General features: G+C 37.4%; 1 protein-coding gene across 1 annotated transcript; it reads right to left on the minus strand.

Annotated features, from left to right (window-relative positions):
* Nucleotides 1-3,087: 3,087 nt before the first annotated feature.
* LOC141620115 (uncharacterized) lies at nt 3,088-9,186 on the minus strand. The gene is made up of 3 exons (XM_074437068.1): nt 7,927-9,186; nt 7,606-7,788; nt 3,088-3,843 (listed from the first exon to the last, which is right to left on the minus strand). Exons 1-3 carry the CDS (start codon nt 9,184-9,186, stop codon nt 3,088-3,090), a joined length of 2,199 nt encoding a protein of 732 aa, XP_074293169.1.
* Between the last annotated feature and the right edge of the window lie 8,460 nt (nt 9,187-17,646).

A 17,646-nucleotide genomic window follows, 5' to 3' on the forward strand; every position in this document is an offset into this window, starting at 1 on the left:
TTCTGCTTTGTATCTTTAGGAATTAGGATCATGTCACTGTACAATGTTGTAACACTTGCAGTACAAATTATAAACCTTCCAGAATATTGGGACTATTTTCCAACGTTCCCAAAGTTGTTCAACTAACCCCTTTTTTTGGCGAGATTTTATATAGGCCAAGAAAGGCAAGTGTTGAAAAAAAGTAACATCCTAAGAAACATACAAGTACCACACTCTGTAAGAAAACAAACAACTGCAGTCTGCAGTGCATCCTTATTACTAAAACAATGGTTCGAACAAACTCCCTACTTCTTAAGTATTCCTCATGTTCGGTTTCTTGCAATAACAATGTAGTATTAGCATATGATTCAGATGTACAGTATGCAAGGCTGATTGCAACATTAGGAGTGAAAAAAAAAAAAAAAAAAAACCTATGCTTCTACAGAATATGCTTGCTTAACTAAGGAGAAGCCTTGGAGCTTAAGATCAATATAACGTTAACTGAGGAAATCGAATAGTATCGTAATACAACTCCTTCAGTGTGGAACATGAAAGTCTTGAATGCGCATCTGCGAAGTAGGAAATCGAATTGAATCTTCCGAAGAGCTTTCAGCTTTCATGAAGATGTCATCTAATTGAAGCTTGGTGGAAATGTATGAAGAAGGGCAGATTATGCCATGAGTCACCGCGTCTAGAACAAACTAATAATCGGCCTCAATGTGCTTAGTCCTTTCATGCAATCTCGGGTTCTGAGCTAGGTGTAAAGTAGACTGATGGATGATTGTCTTAATACAAATGCATATTAAAGATATTACATATTCTATGCTCCTTTTTCTCATTGTTATAGGATCCATATTCTACTTTAGTTTATTTTCCAAGTTTCATAGTTTTTGTATTGAATATGGAATTGATATGAAATTCTTGTGTCTTTCCATATCTCTACTTATGAATACATTGCTTATGCCTCAATAATAATTAGAATTATTAATTCAATTCTTCTTTACTTTATTTCTTATACGGTAGCAGACAATACAAAAATCATCTCTTCTTTCTCGTCTCTCTAATGGCCGGTCTTGCTCATTCAATTCCCAATGCATCCGAGCCAAACCAGCCCAATGCACCCAACTTACATCATCAACTTATGGCTCGTGGTCAACTCGAGTTGAAGATTTACTTCTTGGGTACGATCTGTTCCGGTTCACTGATGGCACACATCCCGCCCCATCTAAAACAATTATCAATGCTGATAAAACCGAAGCTTCCGCGACCTGGTTTCGCCAAGATTGACTTGTCAAAGGTGCTCTTATGGGCACGGGTCACATCGGCATTACTCCTTTCCTTCTTGGCGCCACCACGTTCCGTGAGGTTTGGACGAAGCTTGCTTCTACTTACGCTAATCCATCTCACAGTCGTCTCCTTCAAATAAAAAAAACCGTATTAAATCTATTTGTGAGATCCTGAATTTTTTTTTTTTAATAAAATACTCTTCCATTCATGATAAATTGTATATTATTGGGAAGTTTTGTATTGCATAACTTAATGATGAATGACGTACAAAAGGCGTGCATATATACAACACCAAAAGATATCAGAAACATATCTTCTCCTATTTACAATCCTATAATAAGGGTAACTAAATAATATCCTACCTAATAATAAGAGGATTACAAGGGATATGATATAATATGGAGATAGGGAAGATACTTGCTATTCTAACACACCCCCCTCAAGTTGGACGGCTCGGAATTCCGATCCCCAACTTGAACTGCAAGTACGCGAATGCCTCACCTCCAAGTGCTTTGGTAAAGAGGTCCGCGATTTGTTCTTTGCTTCGAATATGCCCTGGAACGATGTTGTGGTTGAGTATATGACTTCGTATAAAATGGCAATCTATTTCTATGTGTTTCGTCCGATCATGAAAAACCGGATTTTTCGCAATGTGAATAGCTGCTTGATTATCGCAAAACATTTTCATGGGGCTTTTGTGGTTAATACCGAGTGACCCAAGGAAGGATTTTAACCAAAGTAATTCACTAGTTAAGGCTGCCATTGCTCTATACTCCGCCTCCGCCGACGATGTTGACACGGTATTCTGTTTCTTTGCTCTCCAGGAAATGGGAATTGTGCCCAAAGCCACGAAATAACCTGATATAGATCGCCTGCTCAACGGACACCTTCCCCAATCCGAGTCACAATATCCATATAATTGTAAATCCGAGTTTTTCTTCATAATAATGCCCTTACCCGGATTGCCTTTGACATATCGAGCAACCCTTAACGCAGCTTCAAGGTGCTCCTTTCGTGGTTCATGGACGAACCGTGACAGGACATGGACTGCATATACCAAGTCTGACCTTGTGATGGTTAGATAAACAAGTCGTCCCACTATCCGTCTATACTTCATAGGGTCTTTGAGAACATAACCTGTAGCCAAACCCAATTGATGGTTTTGTTGTATTGGCGTATCGACTGGTTTTGCCCGCTCCATACCTGCTTCCTTAACAATCTCCATGGCGTACTTACGTTGACTAAGAAATAAACCTTGAGGTCCGGTTGCTACTTCAATCCCGAGGAAATACTTTAAACGGCCTAAATCTTTTATGCCGAATTTCTTGTCTAAAAAAGCCTTTAAACGGGTGCAAGCTTCAACTTCGCTACTAACTATTATCATGTCGTCAACATATATTAGTACGCCAATGAACAATTCGTCCTTCTTGTAAGTGAACAACGAATAATCTGCCAAGGATTGAACGAAGCCATAAGAAGTCAAAGAATCAGTGAGTTTTGAGAACCAATTCCTCGAAGCTTGTTTAAGTCCGTATAAGGATTTCATTAGTTTACAGACTTTATTTTCTCCCTTCGCATCAAAACCTTGTGGCAGCTTCATGTAAACTTCTTCGTCTAGGTCTCCGTGAAGGAAGGCATTATTTACGTCAAGTTGTTCGATTATCCATTGCTTTGTGACGGCAACGGCGAGTAAACAACGGACGCTAGTCATCTTGGCCACAGGAGCATATGTTTCGTGGTAGTCTACCCCCTCCGTTTGAGTAAATCCTTGGGCTACCAACCTTGCTTTATACCGTTCTATCGTTCCGTCTGCCTTATGCTTCACCTTATAGACCCATTTACAACCAATGGGCCGCTTTCCCGAGGCAAGTCAACTATCTTCCATGTGCCATTGATTTCAAGAGCTTTAATCTCCTCTGCCATAGCCTTTTTCCAGACGTCTTTCATTGCTGCTTCGTGGTAATTTTTCGGTTCTTGAACCGCATCGATCACTGCCAAAAAACTTTTGTACGAAGAAGAAAAACAACTAGTGTTGACATAATTAGCTAAAGGGTAGCGAGTACCTGCCTTTGAGGAGCTTGATGTAGACGGATGAGCATTGTGTTCGGGGTTTATAATTCGAGTTGACTTACAAACGTAGTCCTTCTTCCAATAAGGTTCGATTTTATTCCGAGCACCACGCCCAAGTTCCTGCTCCACATTCGCAGCTTCACCATCTTCACTATTCTGACCCGAGTTCATTGTGTCAACATTAGGAGTATTGTCGACATTGTCAGGAGTATTTTTGGTGATGAGTGGCTCTTCTTCCCTGCTATTTTCGGTATTTTGCCTTTCACTCTCATCATTGCTCATAAATAATTCATCCGTGACCACTGCTTGTGTCTCAATATCTATATTCTCCTTTTGGTCAGTATTTTTGTCTTTAAATGGGAAGGTATTCTCATAAAAAATAACATCTCGTGACTCGAAAAATTTACCAGGCTTAGGATCATACAATTTCCAGCCCTTTTTGCTTTTCGGATAACCAATAAAAACGCAGGGTACCCCTCTCTCATTGAATTTATCCTTCGATCTATCCTTATTATGCGCATAACACAGACAACCGAACACTCGAATATTTGTGAAATTTGGTTTGTTGCCATAGAGTAATTCGAAAGGTGTCAAACCATTTAAAACGTGTGTTGGTGTTCGATTAATTAAATACGCTGCTGTTAAGACGCACTCCCCCCAAAAATTTAAAGGTAACCCGGCTTGAAAACGGAGGGCACGTGCTTTCTCAAGTATGTGCCTATGCTTCCGCTCTACTCGACCATTTTGTTGAAGGGTATCTGTAACAGTACGGACTTCCTTAGGGGCCTACTCGACCGAGTAGAGCCTACTCGGTCGAGTAGTGCTCTTTGTGTGAGTTATTTCGGTTCTGCCGAGGAACACTCGGCCGAGTATAGTGAATACTCGACCGAGTGTAGGCCACTCGGCCGAGTGTCGTCACACTCGACCGAGTGTCCGGTTTGGCGAAGTTATATTTCGACGGTTTGATTAAGGAATGATTAGGGTATTTTATAATTCCGCGTCAGTTTCTAATATCACTTTTCACAGCGTTAACATTGCTACGTACCCTAATCCTACCCAAATCATTCCCTAATCATCCCTTTGAGCATTTCGTAGCATCTTTGTGTCGATAATTTGCGGTGATTCTTGCGTCAAGGTTCTTGTTGCACTGTTGGTAAGTACATCTTTGTATTTATTGCATCGTTTCGGGTTGCTATACATTTATATGGAAGGGGATGTTGGGAATTGTTCAAAGTGTAATTGTGTTGTATGATCTTTGTATAGGAGAAGACTTCGTAGAGGAGCCTTTTTGATTGTCCGTGTTGCTTATCTTTGTGATTGCTAAGGTAGGGTTTCCCTACTCAGTTGCTGTGCTTTACATGACATATTATTGTATTTATCGTTGTCTATTGATCATCGTAATATGGAGATTGTTGTGACAATGTTGGTGTGAGGGGATTGAGATGACAGTAATGTCATGTGATTGTGATTGGTGGAGTCACTTGCGGGAGTGGCTTCACACCCTAGTTCGCCCTCCGTGGAACCCGCCACGGGAGGGGATGTGCACATTAAGGGACAGGGATTATTGTCGCTCGTTGAGGAGCTGGACTAGGTGGGATCGGTGCGGTCACCCTTCGGCGGCGAGGATTACCTGTTGCGATGGGTAATCTGGCAGGGCTACACACTTTAGTGTGTAGTCGGTTACTATGTGAGACAGGGTGATTGGGAGTTGACGATGATCGGACGAGTATTGTATTTGTTTGTCTTGTTGTTGCATAATACTGACCCCGTTGTTGTTTGTGTAATCTGCGGTGATCCATTCGGGGATGGTGAGCAGGCTTGACAGGTTTTGCTAGTGAGAGCTTGGGGATTTCATTGGGAGAATTGCCACCACGAGTCATAGCATCACTGTCTGAGTCTTAGCGAGTTTTCTTTTATTATTAAGACTTTGAAGTTGTATTTCTTTAGACAGTATATGGTTTTGGATATTGTAAACTTTGCATTTTACATTACTTTAATAAATGTGCTCAGTTCAGACGCTTTTGATATGTACTAACCTCGGGCAACCGAGATGGTAACAGTCTTTCATACTTGGGTGGTCCTGGTAAGGTACCTTGGTATGAGGGGGTGTTACAAAGTGCCGAGATTCCAAAAGAGATTCTTGATCGCAAGGTTCGTAAAACCCGGACGGGTGAGACGGTCTTACTCAAAGTTCTGTGGTCTAACCATAACGTGGAGGAAGCCACATGGGAAGCTGAGGAAGCTATGCGAGACCGCTTCCCTAACCTTTTTGATCAGGTACGTTTGGTTACGGGGACGTAACCGTTGTCTTTTAAGGGGGTAGGAGATGGTCGCGATAGTGTTTTGTGCCTTCCTTACTTTGGTTGTTTCGTGTCGGGAGATGTGTTTGGGGTAATTTGTAGTGATGCTTGTGTAGTTCCTTGGAATTGTCTCATGTGTTGGTTAGAGTCTTGTGTCGTGGTGTTGTGTTTGTGTATAGTTGAGTGTGAACTTCGGGACGAAGTTCTTTTTAGGGGGAAAGATTGTAACAGTACGGACTTCCTTAGGGGCCTACTCGACCGAGTAGAGCCTACTCGGTCGAGTAGTGCTCTTTGTGTGAGTTATTTCGGTTCTGCCGAGGAACACTCGGCCGAGTATAGTGAATACTCGACCGAGTGTAGGCCACTCGGCCGAGTGTCGTCACACTCGACCGAGTGTCCGGTTTGGCGAAGTTATATTTCGACGGTTTGATTAAGGAATGATTAGGGTATTTTATAATTCCGCGTCGGTTTCTAATATCACTTTTCATAAGCGTTAACATTGCTACGTACCCTAATCCTACCCAAATCATTCCCTAATCATCCCTTTGAGCATTTCGTAGCATCTTTGTGTCGATAATTTGCGGTGATTCTTGCGTCAAGGTTCTTGTTGCACTGTTGGTAAGTACATCTTTGTATTTATTGCATCGTTTCGGGTTGCTATACATTTATATGGAAGGGGATGTTGGGAATTGTTCAAAGTGTAATTGTGTTGTATGATCTTTGTATAGGAGAAGACTTCGTAGAGGAGCCTTTTTGATTGTCCGTGTTGCTTATCTCTTTGTGATTGCTAAGGTAGGGTTTCCCTACTCGATTCTTTGTGCTTTACATGACATATTATTGTATTTATCGTTGTCTATTGATCATCGTAATATGGAGATTGTTGTGACAATGTTGGTGTGAGGGGATTGAGATGACGGTAATGTCATGTGATTGTGATTGGTGGAGTCACTTGCGGGAGTGGCTTCACACCCTAGTTCGCCCTCCGTGGAACCCGCCACGGGAGGGGATGTGCACATTAAGGGACAGGGATTATTGTCGCTCGTTGAGGAGCTGGACTAGGTGGGATCGGCTGCGGTCACCCACTGGCGGCGAGGATTACCTGTTGCGATGGGTAATCTGGCAGGGCTACACACTTTAGTGTGTAGTCGGTTACTATGTGAGACAGGGTGATTGGGAGTTGACGATGATCGGACGAGTATTGTATTTGTTTGTCTTGTTGTTGCATAATACTGACCCCGTTGTTGTTTGTGTAATCTGCGGTGATCCATTCGGGGATGGTGAGCAGGCTTGACAGGTTTTGCTAGTGAGAGCTTGGGGATTTCATTGGGAGAATTGCCACCACGAGTCATAGCATCACTGTCTGAGTCTTAGCGAGTTTTCTTTTATTATTAAGACTTTGAAGTTGTATTTCTTTAGACAGTATATGGTTTTGGATATTGTAAACTTTGCATTTTACATTACTTTAATAAATGTGCTCAGTTCAGACGCTTTTGATATGTACTAACCTCGGGCAACCGAGATGGTAACAGTCTTTCATACTTGGGTGGTCCTGGTAAGGTACCTTGGTATGAGGGGGTGTTACAGTATCAACATTACTAGATCGACAAATGATCCCATGTTCTCCATAATATTCTTTCATTTGGTCCGAGAAAAATTCCGTCCCATTGTCGGTTTGAATTACCTTGACCCTTTTCCCAAATTGGTTGTGGGTCATATTACAAAAATATTGTAACAGGTTCCCTACCTCACGTCTATCCTTCATGAGGAACACCCAAATACTTCGGCTATGGTCGTCAACAATACTTAAAAAATAATGTGCTCCCGACAAATTACCCGTTCGGTAAGGTCCCCATATGTCACAATGTATTAAAGCAAACAAAACATCCCTTCTTTTATTATTAAGCTGAAAAATAGAGCGTGTTTGTTTTGCGCGACAACAAGAATCACAATGAGAATCGGGATTTAAAACCAAATCTTTACCAATTAAAGAAGAAAACCGAGATAAAATATTATTAGAGGGATGTCCGAGCCGTTGATGCCAAAGCGTTCCATCACTATCGACTTTTGTCCTTGCTGCTTTGTGATTGGCCTCGAGAAAATAAATCCCTTCTTTATGCTCACCCCGTCCAATCTGCATCCTCGTAGACGGGTCCTGCACAACACAATAGTCACGATAGAAAGTCAATACACAGTTATTTTCTTCTATCAACTGCCGAATTGAAATCAAGTCACAGGTTAATTTTGGTACGTATAATACGTCCTTCAAAATGAAATTTTCATTTAAAATTACACGTCCATGTTCACGCGCAACAATATGCGATCCATCAGGCAAACCAACTCGAGATGGCTCTCCTGTCCATGTATCATGAAGAAGGTTGCGTCGTCCAGTCATATGGTGCGAAGCACCGCTATCAAGTAACCAATTTCCAATGATAATTTTATTCTCCATACCTGAAGACTTGGAACTACCTTCAGATTTAGCATTTAGGAAAGCACGCAATTGCTGCAGTTCGGTTGACGTCAAGGCTTCGGTGGACTGTGCTTCTTCATTAGCAGTGGCTGCATTGGCAGTCTCGAAATTGTTAGAGTAACCTCGACCTCCTCTGCCATAGCCTCTTCCGCCTCCTCGACGCCCACGACCCCGTCCTCGTGACGGGTACCCGTGTTTCTCCCAACAATTTTCTTTAGTGTGATACCACTTTTTGCAATGAGTACATCTCACAGGTCTATCGGCTTGGTCAGATGATGGCGTGTTGCTGCTTCCTCTGCCTCCTGAATTCACCTGGACTGCCATAGCCGCTTCACTGTGTTCTTCTTTTCCTCGTGTAAGAGCCGAATGCCTTTCTTCTCTCAAGACAATTGCATATGCCCGACTTAACGAGGTAATTTTGTCTTCCATTAATAAATTCGTTCGAACATTTTGATAAATAGGCGAGTCCAAGCCCAGGAGAAATTGGTGAACTCGCTCTTCCTCTTTTTCTTTTGCCAAAGCTGCTGCTGCTCCGCATGTGCAAGGGGGAACAGTACTGTGATTGGCTAACTCGTCCCATATGGTCTTGAGACGGGTATAGTACTCAACCACAGATTGTTTGCCAAGACGACAATCATGTAAATCACTTTTAAGTTGGTGCACCCTAGGAGCGTTACCAACCGAGTAACGTTCCCGTAATTCGTCCCAGATTTCTTTCACCTCGGAATTGAAAGAAATACTAGAATGCAGTTTCGGATCGATAACGCCGCGAAGCCATGCCCTGATCATGGCCTGACACTGACGCCACGCTACCGCCTCCATGTCGTTTGCTGCACTCGAACCAGTGGAAGGTTTTGTGACAGATCCGTCAATAAACCCAAGTTTATTTTTCGCATCCAGACCGTTGCAGACGGCATCGGCCCAAATGGCGTAATTGTTACCAACGAACTCGGTGTGTGTTAATTTGAGACTTGGGCTATCGGAAGGGTGAAGATATAATGGAGAAGAAGGCAAGATTGACATGTTTTTCTTGTCGCCTCCTCCTTTGCCATTACCTCCATCTCCATTTCCGTTCGTCATTGATGAAAAAAAAAGGATCGAATTAGGTCTCTGATGCCATGATAAATTGTATATTATTGGGAAGTTTTGTATTGCATAACTTAATGATGAATGACGTACAAAAGGCTTGCATATATACAACACCAAAAGATATCAGAAACATATCTTCTCCTATTTACAATCCTATAATAAGGGTAACTAAATAATATCCTACCTAATAATAAGAGGATTACAAGGGATATGATATAATATGGAGATATGGAAGATACTTGCTATTCTAACAATTCAACTCCAAATACAACATTTCTTTTTATGACACTATTCATAAATAAAGAGAATCTTTAGGATTCCTTGTGGTCTATATGAAAAAACATGGTCTATAAGAAATAACATGGTCATGTGAGATCTTATTACAATAAGAACACAAGATATTTTTATATTTCTTCATGATGTAAAACTAAAGATATTTACGTTATAAATCGTGCATTGGCAAACGCGTAAAAGAGAAATGTTGTGTTTGTAGTTGAACAGAGGGTGTAATAGGTATGAGGAGTCGCCGGTAAGTTTATAAAAAACATACAAAAAGACAGTTTTGTCCAAAATTTTGCAACAAGTGCACTCGAGCAGCAGTAAATAAAAGCGCAACAAGTAAAATATGATTGCGACAAGAGCAATAATGAAGGAAGGTGGGGCAGGACGGAGTGATAGCACGCGGAATTGTTCATATTATGTAGTTTGGTTTTGTGGTTTGATGAATAATTTTTTTATTTTATGTATGTGCTTGGTAAATTTGACATGATTAGGCACCATTTTGTGTTCATGTTGTTGAACATTAGCTTTGGCAAGTCAGTGACTTAATATGAGTCTAATTTTCACATATGTTTGTGTATAATAATGTTATCATCTTAGTCTAATTTGTAACCATTTTATGTAAAGTTTATTACAATATGTAATCATATTAGCTAGAATGTAAACATATTAATCAGAGTATGTAACCATTTTACGATATATGTTTTAATGTTTTAATTAGATTTGATTAAATGATAACATATAAGAATACAAATGGAAACATGTGCGTATGTATACAAAATGTTACTAACTTAGTCATGATATGTAATCATTTCATATATGAATACAAATGGTGACATGAGAGTATGCGTTTAAAATGATACCATCTCAGTTAGAAGATGTAACCATTTTACAAAATGTTTTACAATATGTTATAATATTAGTCCTAATTTTACCATATTAATGAAGGAATGTAACCATTGTACAATATGTTTGATTAGAATTAAAAGAATCTTAAAATGTTAACATGTAAGAATACAAATGGTGACATGGGAGTATGTTAGTTAGAATATATAAACATAATACATTATCTTTGATTGATTTGAATCTGGGCATTTGATTTAACACCCAAGTACAACCAACACTACAACACGTGAGATTGAAAAAGTGTGCTACGATCCCAAGTACCGTCAATGTTATATCCACTATGACTTGTGTTTGATTTTTGAGGACTTTATTTTGGACATGTCCTTTTGGGTGGCATAGTCCCTAAAAAATCTTCACACAATTTGCCAATGTGCTACCTATTTCAGAATGGTAACATATTCGAAAGGATGTGTGAACATTATAAACATATATATTGTCATTGGTTAACAACTTCAAAATGGTAACAGATTGTACACTTTTGAACATTACCTAACACATACAATGACATATCTAATTCATTTTTTAATGGTAACATATTGAAAAAAGATATGAACATAATTTGTAAAATACGCTAGCATAAGTAATACACAAAGAATAACAACTTGTTTACATATTTATCCATTATGTTACCAATTTAAATATGGTAATAGTTTGTACAAAAATGATAACATGTACAATGTCATAGGTAATATACTAAATTAAATGGTAACATATTTAAAATAAGTGTGCAAAACACGAAACACAAGTCATAATTTTACATACAACTTAATTAACAACTGTTTTAATACAACTATCAAGCATGTCCTAACTAAAGTGCCCCAAAACACCAAACTACTGTTTCTTGGCACAACCTCCACCTTTTGCAACATCACCCACGGTCTTCTAACCTCTCCTGACTGTCATGCGTCTGTAGTGTTGGTTGTACTTGAGATCCTCACTGGCAGGTTCAAGTTCAGCTGTGGACTCATTTGCACAGAAAATATCGAAATATACATTCTTGTTACCACGCAAGAGAACAATGTTCCCATAATATTACTGAAAGAAATGGTCACAAACAGTTGATAATTAATTACATTTTATAGTACCCACAACTTTACTAAACAGTTCACCATGTTCACAGTTTAACTTTATATGTCACTATCCTCAGTAATATGTTCATTAATAATAATCAATAAAACTAAGTTATATTCCACAAATAGTAACGAATATAATATTTGTAACAAAATATGGAACCATCTCAATTTAGCAACATTTTCCACGAACATGGTCACAAAATAATATATACTTCACAAATACACTTCCCAAGTATAAATTGTCACCACATCGATATAATATGTTACTATATATGCATAAGTAAAAAACACTCGCAATAAATAGTTTAATTCTATATGTTACCATTCTCAGTTATACGTTCATTAATAATGATCAATTAAACTAAGTTATATTTACAAGTAGTAACAAAGTGTCCAAATTTATAAACATAATGAACCATATTAAACTAAGTTGAATGTAATAGGATATGGAACAAACCAAAATTAAAACACTAAAAAATCCGTAAAAATGAAAAAACCAATATTAAAACACCAAAAGATTAACAAAAATTAAAACAAATCCTATTATAGCTCCTATGCACATTCAAGCAAAAATTTCAACTATAATAAAAAAAATGAACAACAAACCTTAAAATAGCTCCAAAACAACAACATATAAGCTAAAATCAAAAGTTGAATTTTGAATTGAAAATACCTTTGTTGGACTCAACACTCGCATGCATCGTTTTTCTATTATTATTATTATTCGTATGTGATTCCTTCTTTGTTACGGTTTTTCTTGCAATAGTTATAACTATAGTGAGATTAATCTTTTTTTTTTTTTCGTGAAATTGCAAGGAAGAAGATGAAAATATGGTGGTGAATGATTTAATTTTATGAATTTTGGGGGTTTCAAAATGAGAAGGAAAGGAGTGTAATTTGAAGTTGAAAATATATTTTGGGAATTTTGGTGTTTCAAGGTGCATAGGGAGTGAAATATAATGGAATAGTTTAATTATAATTTTTGATATTAAATATTGGGAAGGTACAAGTACTACACTCAAGTGAGTCAGCCGCCTACTTTTTTTCTCTTGTCTGCCACTTGCACCTCTAACCCGGTTCATTTGCATATAATATGGTATGTATTCGACCCGTCGCAAGTTTGCGACGGGTACCGCCGTCACAAATGAGAATTTGTGAAAAATTGTAGCTTGGGAAATTCAATCTATAGGCTTTGTTTGTGTTGCACCGTGCTTATCTACTGTATGAATCTAACCATTAGCTTATCCACTTGCCGGCATGATAATAAATACTCCCTCCAATTTCATTTAGGGACGTGCTTTTTCACATACGAATTTTACTCTTTTACATACGTTTTTTACGACTTTACCCCTGTCATTTTTTTCAACTCTCTCATCCAATTGATTTTGGGTAATTTTTCCAACCTTTTCCCTTCACCACCGACGGTAGTCCCTCCGGCAAACATGTCTCTTCTCCGACGAAACTACCCCAATAAGCACCATTTAAAAATAAAAAAAAAACATCCCAAAACTACTCCATCCACTGCCACCATTTTCTCGGTCGAACACCACCAGCCCCCCACCACCAGCCATCCACCCTTCACCATATTTTCGAACGACCAAGGCTAGCCACGCCGTACATCACCGACACCAACCCACAACCCCCGCACTTTTCCTCACAAACCACCGCACAACGATATAGCAGCCAACCATATTCCAGCCGCCACCAATAGCGCCACCATGAACCGTGCACCACCCTCAAACTCTCGCTACCCTCACCACCGTCCTCCTAAATCCACCGTTCGCTAGCCTCACCGCCGTCGCCTTCAGCCAAACAAAACCAAATTTCTATTTTTAATAAACAAAAAACCTTGATAAATTAAATAAAACCCAACAAATTATATTCATAATTGAGAAACAAGTACATTATATCGTTAATTGATGAAGAATTAGAATCCAATGATCTTTGAAGTAATTAAATTTGATTTTAGGAAGAAAGGTTAATACGAGGAGTTCTCTGATTGAGTTTTGTTTTGGCAAAAGGGTATTATTCGGAAAGTTAATGAAAAAGTGTATGTGAAAGAGTAAAGTTCGTATGTGAAAAAAGTAATTCCGTTTCATTTATTGTTCCCCTTTCTTTTTGACATAAGAAATAAGGGAATTAATTTGGACCACACAATACACATGACCCCACATCAAATTAATTTTGGACCATACAAAGTTGTCCAAAAAAGGAAAGAGGGAACAATAAGGAAAATGGATGGAAAAGGAAAGAGGAACAATAAATGAAATTAGAGGGAGTAGTAATAAAGGAATCTATTCACAATTGTGTTTCGTTGTTAGACAAGGCTAGACTCCTCGCAGGGAAAGTAGTACATACTAGTTTGGATGCCCGTGCGTTGCAACGGGGTAATTAACTCAGTAACAAAAAAATGATTATAAGGTCTTAATATTTACATCTTATGTCTACTCATTTATTCAGATATTATGATCAAAAGTCAAAACATCTTATTTAAGAGACACAAAAGATGTTGGGTTGATACCTATATTCCAAGGATACCTCGTATTTATAACCATAAGACCACCACGTCTTATGTTAATCTTTTGATGTGGGACAATTCTATTATTTTATATAATCCTACATTATTTTTCAATGTGGGATATATAACATACTAAGAAGTACACAATTTTATATATGTACAAATTATATGAAATATATACGCAAATAATAGCATTTTTTTACCACGAATCAAATTATGTTATTTTCATAATTTTCTTAACGATATTTTTTTGCCAAATGAAATGTAAAAGTTTTTATATAAAATTTAGAAACATCACTTGAATATAATATAGGAAATAAATATTATAATAATTAAAAGATTCTCCACTTTATTTTTTACATCAAAAAATATTATTTACGATAATTTCCTAAATTAATTTTTAGGATCAACCCACCTTATGATAATTTTCTGATGTGGGACAATTCAACTATTTATATGTAGTATATTTACCACACCTACATTATTTTTCAATGTGGGACAATAACACACGAAAAAGTACACCATCTTTTTTGCACCTATTTCGATATCCAACTCGATTTAATAATGAAAAAAATACTATACTATCTATTTATATTCGTACGTTTTATTCCATTTTTTGTCATAATTAAAATATGTACAAATGATATGATTTAAATTACATTTTTTTCTTAACACGGCTTTTAAGATGTAATTGAGGGAGCAATAAAATGTATAAACAAATGCAAAATATTTTCGTTTTTCTGGTGCGATTTTGATTAATGGTTATAGATTATGATGTGTTTTAGTTACTTGAATGTAATGAGGCATAATAATTATCTATATTTGAAAGTTAAAAAGATTTAATACTACTATTTATCAAAGTAAAAAAGCTCATTATTGATTTGTTTGTGGATTCAAGATCTTTTTATGCAACACTTGATTGTATAATAATTCATAAATTTTCTATTTTAGTGCAGAGATTATCATTATATATGACACATTAATAACCAATTTATGTATATTTAGCACCCATTTTAATTTTTAATTATGATTCTGTCTTAAATATAGTTATTATACTATCGATTATCTTAAAATAAACATTATAATATCACTAATATAGTAATATATAATCGCTTTTATAAATATCTATGTGATTAATATTTGTATGGTGTTGTAACAAAGGTTTGCCTATAATACAAACTCTTATAAAAACTCTCTAAGATAATATTTAAGCGATTCAAAAGATTTTGAGTTGATACCCCTATGTTTCAAATATGACTCCTATTTATAATCATGTGATACCTCACCTCATGATAATCTTCTAATGTGGGACAATTCAACTATTTATATGGTATATTTACCACACCTACATTATTTTTCAATGTGGGACAAACAATATACTTAGAAATACACCATTTTTTTGGCACCTAATTCGACATCTAACCCAATTTAATAATAATAAGCAAATACTATACTATTTATTAATATTTGTATAGTACATTTTTTTAACTTCTTATCATAATTAAATGTGCAAATAATATGATACTATATTCTAATGCTAGCATTTATTTTATGTTACTTTTTTGTTAAATGAGATGTATAAGTTTTTATATAAAACTTATAAATATCACTTGGACATAATTAAAAAATATATATATCATACCGTTGAGATAATGATATAAACCCTTAAGAGCTCTCCAACATAATGCTTAAGAGACTCAGAAGGTTTTGGGTTGGTATTTAGGTTCTAAGGATGCCTTTTATTTATAATCATATGATCACCCACCTTATGCTAAACTTTCGATGTGGGACAATTGTGACATCCCGCGATAACGCGAAAATATAACTAATAAAATGCGAAATTTTATGGAATTTTTGAAACTTTTAAAATATGAAGGTGCGGGTTCACCAAGATCTAAAACATAAATAAAGAGTGCGGAAATAAAGATTTTAAATTATACAAACGTGATAGTCGCGGTGAGGGAAAATATATCACTCGAATGACAATACAATAAGAGGTAGGTCTAAACAATCCTAATAAACCAACTATTGGGCCGAAGTGCTCGCTAGCTCACACATGTCTTCACCCCATGAATGCATCACTAATACCTGTCATTCATGTAAACATGAACGCCACAGTCAGTGGGGAGTAACTCAAGGTTCTCCCAGCCACAAAATGTCGAAACGAACATAACAAAGAACTAAAACAGGTAAGACTCTTACAAAAATATGGATATCAAGTTTATGTTTAAACATGGTGATTAAATGAGATGGAACAAGATAGATCAATATTAACATGATATCGGTTAAACTATTCATGTGAGACAATTAAATAATATGAAAGACAAGAAAACAGATACGGCCACTTAGCCACGAGCACGTATTTCAAGGAGATATGACCAAAGTAACCATCTAAATAATGCAAGACACTGATTACTCTTAGACTATAATTTCCCCGGGTAGGACTACGATAATAATACGGTCCTAGTCTAAATCTGCAGATTCTCGGGTGTACATCCCGATTCGACGTGCGCCAGCACAGCACGCACCCAAGACTCGACTACTAAGGAGACCGAGTACCCCAATCGCCAGAACAACACGAAAGTGGCGGAAAGACTAAAATAAGACTCACTTGCCAGAACAGCACAAGTGGCCAAAAGTCGTACTTGCCAGAACAGCACAAGTAGGCCAAAACCGTACTTGCCAGAACAGCACAAGTAGGTCAAACCCGTGCTTGCCAGAACAGCACAAGCAGGGCAAAAAGTATGTCAAGCACATACGATGGTAATATGGCATTTCTACAAGTATACGACTCTTACAAGTAATTATTTATAATAACCTTTTCATGCATATGGGACGGGATTATTAATGTCACACTCATACTTATGGCTTGCATCTCACCATAAGTACGGATGGGAACATCAGTCCCGACGATCATATCGCAACTAGAGGGCCTATGGCTCACCCCTAGTATCCGATAGGACCGAGACTCTCATAATAGAACAATTCGAGACGTTATTAAGAATATGACTCTTCACAAATAACCATTTAACAATAAATATCTCATACTTGTCTTATGCAAATAAACATCTCATTTTATAATTGATCATGCCGGTTAAATAAAATAAATAAAATATAACAAGTGGTAATGGATAGTTTACATCATGCAAAATTTACGGGTTAAAATGGAAACCCACACAAGTGCCTTCTTCATGGGCCTACTACAAAACATGAGGTTGGTCCAAATCATTTTACCATATAAGTCCAACAAAAGAAATATAGTGAGCCTAATAATTGGATGATAGTGAGCCCAAGGATTTAAAGGTAGTGAACCCAACAATTAAAATCAATTGAGCCCAACAAGCAAAGACAAACGAGTCCAACCAAATAAACTTGTAAAAGAACGATATTTAGCGAATCACGCTATTTAAAACACGAGACGGAAATATAAATAATAAAAACAAACCAAACTAGCGCCAACAAGCCGTTAATACGATTCAAGGGACAACTTGGGTAACCCTTAAACACGACTCAAAGACCCTTTTGGACAGTACCCAAACACGACTCAAAGGTGTCATTTGTACAGCCCTATATACGACTCACAACTAGCCATGACCAACCTGCAAAACGGGCTGTGGACAACCCTTGCCTCTACCCAAAACCGAACACGAAAACAGACCACAAACACCATCAAAA

Source organism: Silene latifolia, chromosome X (assembly GCF_048544455.1).
Source record: "Silene latifolia isolate original U9 population chromosome X, ASM4854445v1, whole genome shotgun sequence".
Classification (NCBI taxonomy): Eukaryota; Viridiplantae; Streptophyta; class Magnoliopsida; order Caryophyllales; family Caryophyllaceae; genus Silene; species Silene latifolia.